The sequence below is a fragment of the Silurus aristotelis genome (genome assembly GCF_946808225.1).
Source record: "Silurus aristotelis genome assembly, chromosome: 6".
In the NCBI taxonomy this organism is placed as follows: domain Eukaryota; kingdom Metazoa; phylum Chordata; class Actinopteri; order Siluriformes; family Siluridae; genus Silurus; species Silurus aristotelis.
Genome location: NC_139579.1, coordinates 33,318,104 through 33,333,575, shown reverse-complemented (window position 1 = coordinate 33,333,575; position 15,472 = coordinate 33,318,104). Strand labels below are relative to the sequence as shown.

The following is a 15,472-nucleotide window of genomic DNA, read 5'->3' as shown; positions in this document are numbered from 1 at the left end:
GCAAAGAAAACAAATGTATTGATGTAATAATTGGATCTACTTTCTATTCAGTCTTGTGTGTGTGTGTGTTTGTTTCTATTTAGCAATTGTTTTTTTGCTGCAGTTATCTTCTGTGTGTGTGTGTGTGTGTGTGTGTGTGTGTGTGTGTGTGTGTGTGTGTGTGTGTGTGTGTGTGTGTGTGTGTGTGTGTGTGTGTGTGTGTGTGTGTGTGTGTGTGTTTGCATCACACTATTAGCATTTCAACAGTTCACTTGTTTTGACCCCCTCCCCCACCGATTCATTTCTTCTTCACACCTCCTCACTGAGCACCAAGTCAGAGACGAGCTGAAGGACACACACCCATCATCTCACCATCCAGGATGGATGGATAGTCAGATGGAGCATCACAAAAGAAGCATCATTCACTCTATCAGTTCTCCAGTGCGGCTTCATGTTGTTGTGTGTCCTGTGTGGTTTCTCCCTTCAGTTTCCTCTTCAGGTGCTGAAACGCTGCTCAGTCATCTGAAGGTCTGCTTGAAGGTCCATGATTCTGATTGTTTGGTTCATTATCTTTGTTGCTACAATGATGGTAGTGATTAAGTTTTTTTCTGATTTATTTGATTTCATTTCCATGTAAATGTTTTTGTAGACTTCAAAACATGAACACCAGACATCTGTCTATGGGGGAACAGTCAGCCATTTAGGAGCAAAAGAAAGAAAAAAATCCAACTCTCAAAAACATACATTTATCCATCTTTCCAAACCATCCATCTGTCCCTCCATCAATTTATTTATCCATCCATCCATCAAAACCAAACATCCATCCGTCCATCTATTCATCTCTTTAAATCATCAATCCATAGCTGCTTCTGTAGCTAATCTTAATTAATGATGGAGCAGCAGAATGAATTCAGATCACAGTGTGGAGAAAGAAAGGATCTGCTCATGAAGCTACCATGCAAGCCCAAGCCATGTCACCACCTCCACCACCACCACCATGCTTCACTCTTAAACTGGTGTGTTGTGGGTCTTGAACAGATCCTTTCTCTTTCCAAAATTTGGTATTTTCCATCACTTTGGTAGAGGTTTCTCTTAGTTCCAGAACATTTGTAGCTAACTTTGTGCACTGAAGCATTATCATGATGGAAAAGGTTTTGGGTCTCCTAGTTCACGTAAAGGAAAATGTCATTCTCCTGCATCCAAAGACGTCCTCCACAGTTATGTGTCTGCAAGTTTGTGGAAGTAAATGAGTGTGATCACAGTGTTCATCAGGAGTAGTGCCCTTCACATACACACACACAGCTATCCTTCTGGAAATTTTCCATTAATGCTAATATCAATCAGTGCTATGCAAGTGCTTTACCTAATGCTAACGCTAACCTCAGGATTTGAAGGAAAACTTCAGCACATGATACAAACTGTCTGATTTTCCCAAAAACATGAGGACATTTGGTTCTTACCAAGATGTCCATGTGCTTCCTGTCTTTCAGATCTGGTTTTATATCGTAAATCTGATTATAGATCACAGATTGCTTGAAGTAGCTATGAGTTAAACAGTAACCATCACTAATTTACATGACCAGGAGATCTATATGATGTTCTGCTTCACTACAACACAACAACACATACCCTGAAGATCTTCTCTGCTTCATTTAACAGAAAATTGTCTGTTGCACCCAATACACCAAAGAATCAATAAACTGAAAATGAAAGAAAAGGGAGGAAACTTTTACACATTAAAAACATTTTCTCACATTAAAACAATGAAAAGCTGAAGTTTTATTATCTGAAATGGAGCCACTGCAAAATTATGCATGTAATAAATAATAATATATAATACATTTAAATAAATAAATATTAAATATATTTGTACTTGTTTATGATGTAGTGGTGGGTGGAGTCACGTGGTTTAGTGGGCAGAGTCTGTTACAGGTGGTTCAGTGGGTAAATTGGGTTTGTATTATTGCAGTAATCCTAAGGTTTGTTGATGCTTTAAGGATACACTTTCAGGCATTTATTTGCATACTGGAACCTGATTGGCTTTTGCATTTGATGATGTAATCATGATGTAATGATGTCCAGATTCTCCACTTTAATGTTTATTAAAAAATAAAATTGACACTTTCCTGAGCACCTGAATAAACTTCCCTGGAAGGATGAGGTGAAGGAGAGGAGAAGAAAAAGAAGGCGGATTTTAATTCCTCTGGTCCATCTACAGTTATAAATCTTCTCCTGCTGTCTGTGTGTGTGTGTGTGTGTGTGTGTGTGTGTGTGTGTGTGTGTGTGTGTGTGTGTGTCCTTGTGTAGTAATGTATATGCCTCATGCTCTTAACACCTCAAATGCTTCAAGTACACACACACAAGCACAGTATGTGTGTGTATATTGGAGATGTTGATGGGACGTTCTTGTCCTTCAGCTGGAGACACGAAGTGGAATATTAATCTTCACTTCCACTCATCCGCACTGCTCACTGATCTGTTCTTCATCTATCCGTCTTCTCTCTTGTTCTCCCTCAGCGTCATTTACATCAATTACTGCATTAATTAATATCAGTTAACAAACAGACAAAGACTTTAAAGCACAATTCACTGCAGATTCTTTGTGATTTATGTTCATAAAGAAGAGTGGGTGAGGTCAGTGGGCTCAGAGTGGGTGGAGTCAGCTGGTTATGTGGGTGGGGTCAGTTGGTTTAGTGGGTGGAGTGAGTGGGTTATGTAACACACTGCAGTGAAACAGCAGGATAACACACAGCAGTGGAACACACACCAGAGTAACACACAGAAGTGAAACAGTAGAGTAACACACAGCAGTGAAACACACACCAGAGTAACACACTGCAGTGAAACAGAGTAACACACTGCAGTGAAACACACACCAGAGTAACACACTGCAGTGAAACAGAGTAACACACTGCAGTGAAACACACACCAGAGTAACACACAGCAGTGAAACACACACCAGAGTAACACACAGCAGTGAAACAGCAGAGTAACACACTGCAGTGAAACACACACCAGAGTAACACACTGCAGTGAAACAGAGTAACACACTGCAGTGAAACACACACCAGAGTAACACACAGCAGTGAAACACACACCAGAGTAACACACAGAAGTGAAACAGCAGAGTAACACACTGCAGTGAAACACACACCAGAGTAACACACTGCAGTGAAACAGAGTAACACACTGCAGTGAAACACACACCAGAGTAACACACAGCAGTGAAACACACACCAGAGTAACACACAGCAGAGAAACAGTAGAATAACACACATCAGTGAAACACACACCAGAGTAACACACAGCAGTGAAACAGAGTAACACACTGCAGTGAAACAGAGTAACACACTGCAGTGAATCACTCACCAGAGTAACACACAGCAGTGAAACAGCACAATAACACACAGCAGTGAAACACACCAGAGTAACACACAGCAGTGAAACAGCAGAATAACACACAGCAGTGAAACACACACCAGAGTAACACACAGCAGTGAAACAGTAGAGTAACAGACACCAGAGTAACACACAGCAGAATAACATACAGCAGTGAAACACTCACCAGAGTAACACACAGCAGTGAAACAGCACAATAACACACAGCAGTGAAACACACCAGAGTAACACACAGCAGTGAAACAGCAGAATAACACACAGCAGTGAAACACACACCAGAGTAACACACAGCAGTGAAACAGTAGAGTAACAGACACCAGAGTAACACACAGCAGAATAACATACAGCAGTGAAACACTCACCAGAGTAACACACAGCAGTGAAACAGCACAATAACACACAGCAGTGAAACACACCAGAGTAACACACAGCAGTGAAACAGCAGAATAACACACAGCAGTGAAACACACACCAGAGTAACACACTGCAGTGAAACAGTAGAGTAACACACAGCAGTAAAACACACCAGAGTAACACACTGAAGTGAAACAGTAAAGTAACACACACCAGAGTAACACACAGCAGTGAAACACACATCAGAGTAACACAGAGCAGAGTAACACACACCAGAGTAACACACAGCAGTGAAACACACACCAGAGTAACACACAGCAGTGAAACACACACCAGAGTAACACACAGCAGTGAAACAGTAGAGTAACACACACCAGAGTAACACACAGCAGAATAACATACAGCAGTGAAACACTCACCAGAGTAACACACAGCAGTGAAACAGTAGAGTAACACACAGCAGTAAAACACACACCAGAGTAACACACTGCAGTGAAACACACACCAGAGTAACACACTGCAGTGACCCCAGTGGGGAAAAGGTTTGATAGAAATTTCTTGGGGGTTTTCAGGTTGTTGAAGTGGCTGTGGGGGATGCAGATTTGTGAGAGCATGTCGGAGACGCTGCTGATATTTGTTGGTTTTTCTCTTTGCCAAATCTGCTCTTTATTTATTTATTTTCATATATTTTATTTTTATTCTCTCACCGCGAAGACGTAATCTGAGTTTTACAGTTTGGAAAAAAGTTCATTTGGCAAACACACATTATCCCATTAGTTTATATGTGTGTGTGTGTGTGTGTGTGTGTGTGTGTGTGTGTGTGTGTGTGTGTGTGTGAGACAATAAAACTGTCCTGAAGGTTATAATTGAAAGGACAGATTCTCTTCACAGCATTAAAACTTCCATCTGCTGAACGTTTCTGATTTTACTTCTGCAAACTTTTCCTTTCCAGACACTAATAATTCTCTCACGTTTCATTTTCCCTCATTGTGAAGACGGACTCATTGTTATGGTTGTAATCCCTCGTTTTATTTCTCCTTCGTTAGTGGTTTCATGTTTTTCTTTCTCGGGCGAGTTTATTGTTTTAGCGCTCGTAGTTGTGTCTTTTAAACCACGCTTCACTGATCACAAACATCACATTAATCTTCTGTTCTCGTCAGCACGGTTTGTTTTCTTGTAACACACACACACACACACACACACACACACACACACACACAGAATTTGAATTTATAAACAGAGTTTGTTCTGTTCATGAGAGTCCAACATCTGCTTTAGATGGTTTGGAGTGGAAGATCTCCTGCTGTAGAGCTCTGATCTCAACTCTACTGAACAGCTTTGGGGTGTATGTGAACGCTGACTGAACCCCAGGCCTCCTCACCTTCTCACCTACATCACTACCTGATTACACACTTGTGGCTGATGAACACAAATGCCCACAAACACACTCCAAAATCTAGTGGAACATCTTCCCAGATGGTGTTGGTGTGTGTCCAGATGAATGGATGTGTGTGTGTGTGTGTGTGTGTGTGTGTGTGTGTGTGTGTGTGTGTGTGTGTGTGTGTGTGTGTGTGTGTGTACATACATGCGGTGTGTCTTTGGGAAATAGTTTTCACTCTTTTCTGTCCATGAAGATAGTTAGATGTTGTTAGATAATAATACCGTATTTTTCGGACTATAAGCCGCTACTTTTTTCCCACGGTTTGATCCCCGCGGCTTAAACAATTAAGCTGATTAATTAATTTTTCCTGGGTTTTTCCTGGTTTCACAAATTTCAAGCCAAAAAACTGAACCCCATAACATTAGACCAAAAAAAACGCACCTCACCTGTGTTCTGAGCTGCACGGCATCGGGAGAAAAATGTTTTTTTTTAAATGCACGACGATGCCAAAAGATAAACTCTCGAGAGAAATAGTTGTGAAAGGAAGGAGGAAGACAGTAAACAATGACTTTCTTGGTCGGCTACTGTTTAGATACAAGCCGTTGTAACGTGTTGAGTCTGGGTGAAGGGAGAGCTCGCTAACTCCAGTTACAACACAAATCATATAAGCACAGACAGCTTTCCAAAACTCGTGCTTTTTTATTTTTCTTGGCAACAGTGTTACGGGTTAGTCAAAGAAACTTAGAAATGAGGATCAGAAAATAATAAGGACATATTCCTCGGTCTTGCACACATGCAGTAATACTGTAAAAATGTGGCGGCAGGCAATTTCCATAACACCGCTCTGCTCTTAAAGGAAGCGCAACATATTTCACCCGTTACACCGTGTAACAGACACTGTCTTTCATTAAAGCCTGTGTAAAGTTCATTAGTTTCAGTGTAGACACCTGCAGCTTATTTATGTTCAAAATAAATTCATTGGTCAAATTCATTGGTTGCGGCTTATATATGGGTGCGTTTATAGTCCGGAAATTACGGTAAATAGAATAATAATAAATAAAATGAATAAAATGAATAATAATAATAATAATAATTGTACAGTATTTTACACTTAAACTATTTCAATTAAATATCATTCAGACCAAAGTCAAAAGAAGATCCATTATTGATGGATGAAATTGTTGACCATCAGTTTTTAATTTCTGTTCTGAAGGAGCTGAAACTCCATCCCTCTCCATGACTCCTAGCGACGATTTTCTGCCCTTTCTGCTGCACAGTCTGAGTTTATCAGTTGTTCTGTGACTGCTGAGGTGGACTCGTGTGCTTCATCATGGCGATGTGGATCCTTTTGCACAAGCACAATAATACAGTGGAAGTGTGGAAACTCCGAGTGTTTTATAGTGTTTGAGAGACACATACATGTTCCTTCTGTTTTTAAAAATCTATAAATGTCCAGATGTTCCACTTTATTTCCACTAAAAAATCCTCCCTTAGCATGAAGAACAGCTTTCTGGACACTTCACTTTACTAGTTGGAGATTTATCTATTAATTATGATCCAGTTTATTCATCTCAGAGCAGATCAGTAGGATTGAGGGGTGGTGACTGGGCAGGTCATATCATGATAGATATCACTCCAGACGTCTGTCTGCTCTCTAAATAACACGTACAGAACTCAGATGTGCTTCGGCTCATCGTCTTGTTGTACGGTGAAGTCGCTTCCAATGAGCTGCAGTCCAGACGGAACTGCATGATGATGAAGTGTGGAATAGGAGACGTATTGGTTCAGGATTCCTTTCACTTTCCGGAATCTTCTCTGCTCTAAAACAACCCCAAACCATTAAACCTCCACCTCCATGTGTGAGTGTGAGGGTGAGGGAGTCTCATCACATCTTCTCTCCTGTTCTCCATCTCACACAAGTTCTTCTGTTAGAGACACAAACGGCCCATTTGGACTCCACAGAACTTCATCCACTCGCTCACTCTCACATTCCTGTGTGTTTTTATCTTTTACTGATCAAATGCACAAAGTCTCTGTCCACAGGAAAAGATCTGATTGGAATATAATGAGCTCTGAAGCAGCTTCAGCTACATCATGGTGCTCCAAAGTCTGTTTCAATGCCCAAATTCCATGAGCTCTCGTAAGTTCTCAGGCTTTTTCTGAAAGCCGGTGAACTCTTACCATGAAAGAATGAGATCATCAGTACATTTGAACTTTATGGGTTTTAGTGGTTTTAGTGGTTTTAGCGGTTTTAGCTAGTCATCTAGTGGCTATCAGGTTCACGAGTGTTGTATGTTCTGGAGCTTTAATCTGGTTAAATTGAGAAACACCACTTTGAATGTCGTTTCTGTTCGCTCTTGGTGTGTGTGTTTCAGATCTGTGTTTATTTATCATTAAAACTGTTTCAGCCAGAATGTGAAGACAATCTAACTATCATCTAATGGATTTTTTTTATATTATGCATATTAAAGACTGAGTTTATATCAGCCGACTCGTGTGACTAGCATGCTAGCATGAACCAAATGGTGGCTCATTGTAGATGTTCCTCAGCTGTCTGTTTTTTTTTTTTTATTATATCTCTGCAGTGAAGACGGTTCATCTCTACAACATCATCCCTCCAGATTGCGTTTAAATCCTTTGGCAATTTTTTTTATAAAACCAGGAAGGAAATGTGTTCAAATGCTGGAACACAAATACAGACCTGGTGGGTGTGGCCTAATATTCTAATGAGAGTGTGATTGACAGCCGAGTCATTACAGGATCTTCAGCTTGCTATTGATTTCATCCGTATTAAACAGATCACCAAGAGTCTTTTATTGCTTAAGAGGTGGATAAAACACACACACGCACACACACACACACACACACACAAACAAACACACACATGCACACAATTATACAAATATTCAGATGTAAACTGTTTTTTAATGAATGAGAGAATTTCGTCCATTATTATTTGTGTGTGTGTGTGTGTGTGTGTGTGTGTGTGTGTGTGTGTGTGTGTGTGTGTGTGTAAGGGGGGGGGGGGGGGCAGGCAGAAAGAGACCAATAACAGATACAAGTGGAGAGAAAGGGTGGTTAGTAGACAGATACATGAAAGGAAAGAAAGAGGGAGAGAGAGAGAGACAGACCGATACACACGGGGAGAAAGAAAGAGAGAGAGAGAGAGAGAGAGAGAGAGAGAGAGAGAGAGAGAGAGAGAGAGAGAGAGAGAGAGAGAGAGAGAGAGAGTAAGTTAAAGATTTTCTTTTTTCGGACCTGCCATTTTCCTTCTGATGCCGTATCTCTGGATGGAGTTTTCTTCAGTAGGAAACCTCTCACTGCAGCTGAAGATGGTTTCACATGAACAGTCTGGAGATCCATGAGGTTCCTGTGGTGGTTCACCTCCAGAATCATTAAGATGGATTTGGACTGTAATTAATAAACAGTCTGCTGCAGGGACTTTGGTTTTGAGGATGAAAACGGATTCTTTTCTGTGTTTGGTTCCTCTCAAGGTTTCTTCCTTAAACCATCTCAGGGATTTTTCCCCTTTTTACTCACTCCTTAAGAATAAACTAGTGACTAATTTATGAATTTATATTTATATTAATGTATTTGATGTAAACCTGCTTTGGGAAAGTGTCTACTGTTAAACAAATAACGTTCAATTGAATTAATTTGAACTTTTTTCGGGTCATGGCACCAGTTTGTTTAGAGTGAATTTGTGTTTTTATCCAGCTGAAGGTCAGTACAGTATATAAATTGTAGTGTAGTAATAGATTATAAATTATAAGTATAAATTCTGTTTCTGTACTTTTAGCAATAAAGATATAAGGATTATTTCCTGTAGTTTCACTTCTACATTTTATTTATAATTTATTTTTTAGGTACAGAGCGAGTAACCACAAATACAGAAAAATCTGGAGTTTTATTCTAGAAACAGCAGCGACATGCAGAATATATTCTATTTTACAGCACATGAATTTACTGTACAAAATAAACGTTATAAAAGCATTTAACTTTTGTATGAAATATTCAAATATAGACATTTTATGCGTTTATTCCAACATGCCGTTGTCCATCACAATCTGTTGCTTGTGGGCGTGGCCTGTTCTGCATTTACTAGTTAAATTTGCGATCAGAAATATGTGGCCATAAAGTTGCATGATGAAGGTTAAATCAGAGAGTGGAAGCTAATCTTTTCTTTTTTTTGGGAACGTCACCAGCGGAGTCTCACACAAACAGCTGTCAATCAAACAACTCATTAAAATATTAGGCGATGTCGTTATGTTTTTGTCCAAAGATTAATAATGATCTATTTGTATACATTTTCCACAACATTTAGATAAAACACATCATGAAGGTTTTGCTGATGTGTTAAAAAAATGATCCTCTGTAGCTTTTTTAAATTTCAAGGTCATTTTGTTGATGATGAAATTTGACTCCTGGACATGTTTGACCTTCATAATTAAAGCCTAAATAGTCTGGAAGATATTCTGATAGTCCGAGGTTAAACTTGATGCAATGAGTTCCATAGGACCTTCCATAACCCTCCTGTGACTTCAGGCAAGGTCACAGGAGAACAGTGGTTGTCATTATTGTCCTCACCCTTTACACTGAGATATAATGGCTTGGGAAGTCACGAGTATGGAGGTCTTTGGGATTTGTTCAGACGGACAGCGTGACCTCTGACCTCGGGCCCAGTCGGAGGGCCTCGTGGACGCCAGCGGCAGAGAGCCTGCGGTTGATGTTGCGGTAGCGGCAGGCGAGGAGGCTGCGGTAGGCGGTGCGCAGGTCACGGTTGGAGAATGCGTAGATGAAGGGGTTGATGAGCGAGTTGGCGTAACCGAGCCACAGCAGCGTTCTCTCGATCCACAGAGGCACACAGCTGCAGCGAACTCCGCACACGAACGGGCGCAGTGTTGACAGAATGAAGAACGGCAGCCAGCAGAAAGTAAATGCCCCCAGCACCATGCCCAGTGTAGCCGCCGCTTTCTGCTCACGCCTGAATATGGAGGCGCTTTTACGCTCGGCTTCATTCCACTTTGCTCCTCGGAGTCGGTGCATCTTCATAGCTGTGGTCATGCAGTCACTCTCGTCATCTCGGCTGGTCCTGTCGTCGTCTCTGTCTTCAGCGCCGTCTTCTTCGCTCGGACGCGGGAACCCAGAGATGGCGTGTTTAGCGGCACTGAGCTTGGCGGTGCGGTAAATTCGGCGGTACATGACCAGCATGACGCTCATGGGGATGTAGAAGGCCACGGCGGTGGAGTAGATGGTGTAGCCAAAGTCCTGGCTGATCAGACACTGGTTATCGTCGTTCACGTTCTGCGCCCACCCGAACAGCGGTGGCAGCGTGATGGAGGCTGAGAGTAACCACACGGACAGGACCATTCTTGCCATGCACCATCCGTTCTGGCGCACTGGGTACGTCAAAGGCCTCGTAATGCCCAGGTACCTGAAACCAAACACAACTGTTACTCGCCAGCACAAGTCACATGAGCTGGTGATGAAATAAATGTTTAAAACTGCTATAATGTAAGAACTGGAATTATCTGCCCTAAAGTTTCTGACCTTAATATTGCTATGTGCTTCTTTTTGAACGTCTCATTCCACATTTAATCCTCATTAGCTGTTATAAGAACCGCCACTCTTTTAGGAAGATGTTCCACTAGATTTTGTGGAGATTCATTCAGCAACAAGTGTGTAGAGTAGTAAAGTCAGGTACTGATGTAGGGGAGAAAATGAGGAGGTTCCTGGGGTGCAGTCAGTGTTCACAATTATCCCAAAGGTGTTTAATAGGGTTGGTCTATAGCAGGAGATCTTCCACTCCAACCCATGGAAAGCAGATCTTCATGGAGCTGGTACGTGGGAACCGTTCAGGGAAGAACCACATATGTGTGGGTGTCACAATACTTTTGTTCATAGTGTAACGTCAACTATTAACGATTCAAATATATCTGCTGGGTTTTTTTTTTATTTTTTGTATTCCAAAAAAAAATGTTTTATTGTTTGGAGACAGAAACAAAGCAACTCGACTGGGTTTCAGCTCATTCTCTTACGTGTCTCTTTCGCATGTCGTAATTAGTTTTTGGCCCAAAAAGGAGAAGATCTCAGCTTCACTGTTGCTTGTCACCGTCACCAGAATCAGAGTCGTGACCCTTCACAGGAAATGACACGCTCACATGTAGCTCTGAGAGACGATTAGCAGGATTAATGACCACTTTTTACACTTCATTAGTGACAAGAATAAATTACATATTTCATTCTTGATGATGATGATGATGATGATGATGATGATAATAATAATGGTAGTGGTGGTGGTGGTGATGATGATGATGATGATGGTAGTGATGATGATGATGATGATGATGATGATGATGATGATGATGATGATAATGATGATGATGATGATGATGAAGATGGTAGTGGTGATGATGATGATGCCAGTGGTGGTGGTGATGATGATGATGATGATGATGATGATGATGATGATAATAATAATGGTAGTGGTGGTGGTGGTGATGATGATGATGATGATGATGATGATGGTAGTGATGATGATGATGATGATGATGATGATGATGATGATGATGATGATGATGAAGATGGTAGTGGTGATGATGATGATGCCAGTGGTGGTGGTGATGATGATGATGATGATGATGGTAGTGGTGGTGATGATGATGATGATGATGATGATGATGATGATGATGATGATGATGATGGTAGTGGTGATGATGATGATGGTAGTGGTGGTGATGATGATGATGATGATGATGATGATGATGATGATGATGATGATGGTAGTGGTGATGATGATGATGGTAGTGGTGGTGATGATGATGATGATGATGATGATGATGATGATGGTGATGATGATGATGATGATGATGATGATGATGATGATGATGGTAGTGGTGGTGGTAATGATGATGATGATGGAGTTTCTCACCTGTCAATGCTGATGACGCAGAGGGTCATGATGGACGCCGTGCAGCACATGACGTCCATAGCGATGAAGACGTTGCAGAAGAACTGCCCGAAGATCCAGCGGCCGCCGATCAGGTCCGTGACGCTTACGAAGGGCATGACCGCGAGCGCCACGGACAGGTCTGCCAGCGCGAGAGACACGATCAGGTAGTTGGAGGGCTGCCGCAACTTCTTCACCGAGCACACGGATACCACCACCAGCAGGTTTCCGCACGCCGTCACGAGCGTCAGCGCCGTCAGGACACCACCGATCAGCGCGCGCTCCATGCCGCCGTAGCTCTGCACGTGCGCGGCGCAGCGCGTCCGGTTCCCCGCCTCGGGCGGAATCCGCGGACCCCCGGACGGAGGAGGCGGCTGGCTCATCATCATCATCGCCCAGGACTCGGACCCCAAACCCGCTACGCCCGTGTCCCCCGTGTCGCGTGCCATGGCGAAGAGCCGCGCGGGGAGAAACGCCGCACCGGAATTCACCCCCACCGCGCGCGCCTCGACCATCCCAACGAACAACGACTTAATAAATCAATACAATTAAACAAACAAACAAATAAATAAATAAATACTCACTGTCGGAGAAACAAGTAAATTAAAATAGTTATAAATTATATTTGTGCTGTAATTCTATTTAGATTTTTATTCAATGATGTTTAAAGTTAAATGTCTATTAATTATAATGTAAATCTAAACAAAAATAAAAATATATACAATTATAAGAACAATTATAGAGAAGTCCAATTTAAACATGAAATGCAAAATAAAAATCGGACTAATAACTTAAAATAAAAATAAAAAAGCAAAACAGGTATTTGATATTTAAATTATATTCTGAAATGCGCTCTGATTAAATGTTATTTCATATATTGGTGATTGTTAGATAATGACATTTGTAATTATTTTATTAATAATAATAATAATAATAATAATAATAATAATAATAATAATAATAATAATAATAATGATAATAATAATAATGATAATGATAATAATAATAATAATAATAATAATAATGATAATAATAATAATAATAATAATAATAATAATGATAATAATAATAATGATAATGATAATAATAATAATAATAATAATAATAATAATAATAATAATAATAATAATAGAAATGTTTTGGTATTTATTCTGAACTTCTCTCGGTCTACTTTTGACTAAATGGTGAAAATCAAATTGTAAATTAGAGTAAAATATAAAAATAAAAAAAAGAAAACAAATAATAATTAACGTGTAAATCCAGTCTGACTCGAGACTCCGGTCGCGCGCGGCTCCAGTCTGGTCGTCATCCTGCGCGCGCCCTTTTATCCGCGAGCTTGACCGAAAGGCACTGCGCACGCGCAGCGGTGTCGCCGGTGGTGGTGGTGGTGGTGGTGATGATGAAGGGGGAATCTACTAAGTTCTCCGGGCTATTTTTAGAGCGCGTGCCTGACTGTTCCGGGAGTTCATTAAAGGAAAGGGGAAAGAAAATAAAAGTGATTCACGCGCAAGGTGCTCCTAGTGACGTAATCACACCTGTATACGGGCCATCTAAACCACGTGATCATGCGAGGGCGGAACATGCCGGTCCATTCCTATTGTCACTTCTATTATAGGAGCTATAAACAGTCGTTCCCTCAGCAGTTCTGTTCTAATGCAGTTGTATCAGACGTATTAAGTATGAAATTCTCCCTTAAATTAAACTAGAAGATCCAAACATGTTCCAGCATGGCAATGCCCCTCTGCACAAAGCCAGCTCCTTAAAGATCTGCTTTCCATGGGCTGGAAGTGTGTGGAAGATCTCCTGCTATAGAGCTATAAACCCTATTGAGCATGATGAATGTGACACTGACTGCACCCCAGACCTCCTCACCTTCTCACCTCCATTAGTACCTGACTTTACCAACACCCTTGTGTCTGAATGAATCTCCACAAAATCTAGTAAAACATCTTCCCAGAAGAGTGGAGCTCATTCTAACAGTACATGAGGAGTAAATATGGAAGTTTAAAAAGCACATAATCTTATGGTCATGTGTCCACAAATATTTGGTGTGTGTGTGTGTGTGTGTGTGTGTGTGTGTGTGTGTGTGTGTGTGTGTGTGTGTGTTGATGATTGATTGCTCTGTTAGTTGTAAATATCGAAAAAAAAAACCTGAGGATCTGCGGAGTGCACGAGCGCCACCCAACGGCCACATGCGTTACTGCGCCTCTGTGCAGGTCTAAAAATTCAGTGAAATAAATCGAAAACACTCCTTATTTATTTCACAGTATTTTACTGTAGAATAGAGAAACCCAACACATATTAAATAAAAACATAATTATTTATATTTTTCATAAACATAATCTTCAGCCTCCAACATTTATTTTACAGTTTTTCTCAGTTGCTTTGTTTTATTTCTTGAATCATCTTTAATATTTGAACATCAGTAGGAACATTTCTCTAAACAATGTGTACAAACAGCACAAAACACTGGATTTCTTACAAAAGCCTGAACTTTTCACAGAATCCTTCATTCAGCTCTTATAACTAATACATAACTACGTTTTTGTGTCAATGATCATCTCATTATGATCAGAATGAACAGCTCTTTTGTCAAAATCATCACAATGTTTATTCATGTGATCAGTATGATGCTGCACAGTTTCAGTGTTTCCTGATATAAACTATGGTTTGGATGATGATTAAAACTGCATGAGTCTGAATTTCTTCTGTTTGTCATCTTTGAGTTTCAGCAGCACAAAAGTATTTATTTGAGTGGATATTTGATTGATGTTGATTGTAAAAGACCAGACAGAATTCACACTTTTACTGTATTAGTGTTTGTTTGTTTCCTGGTTGTAAATTGTAATTGTGTATTTTGGCGTCTGTCACTAACTGAAGGATCACGAGATTCACCTTTGACCTGTTTTAGAGAACTGGTTGATTATCGGTTGATCTGATGTCGTTCACTCGCCTTCATCAGTGACCTTCAACATTCATCTGCACAATTCATCAATTCAACACATTTACACAATAAAAGTTTAGTAGAAAGTTTAGATGAAAGATTCTGACGACTGGTTTAATCATTTTATATTTAATGACGTACACAATCAACTGATGCTGAGATGTTTTTGGAGGTTAAAACTGTTCAGGTGAAACCAGTAGAATATATTTTAATCATCATGAACAGAAACAACTGATACTGTAGGAAACAGCAGACACTCGTACACAATCCATTCAATGATGCACAAAAGAATTCACACTTTGATCAAAACAATAAGAAATGTTCTTATGATGAGCACAAATGAGTACATGATGTGGAAGAACATGTAGTTTTCAAAGATACTGAGAAGATCTGGAATAGAGAACTCATCATGGAAGTGTATTTCCACTCGAATGAACAGCTTCCTATATTACCCACAATGCCGTCC

At 40.5% G+C, this 15,472-nt stretch overlaps 1 protein-coding gene across 1 annotated transcript; it reads right to left on the bottom strand.

Moving 5' to 3' along the window:
• Positions 1-9,003: 9,003 nt before the first annotated feature.
• htr7a (5-hydroxytryptamine (serotonin) receptor 7a) lies at positions 9,004-13,003 on the bottom strand. The gene is made up of 2 exons (XM_083544787.1): positions 12,045-13,003; positions 9,004-10,547 (listed from the first exon to the last, which is right to left on the bottom strand). The coding sequence occupies exons 1-2, from the start codon at positions 12,575-12,577 to the stop codon at positions 9,761-9,763; spliced, it is 1,320 nt and encodes a 439-aa protein (XP_083400913.1). The 5' UTR covers positions 12,578-13,003; the 3' UTR covers positions 9,004-9,760.
• Between the last annotated feature and the right edge of the window lie 2,469 nt (positions 13,004-15,472).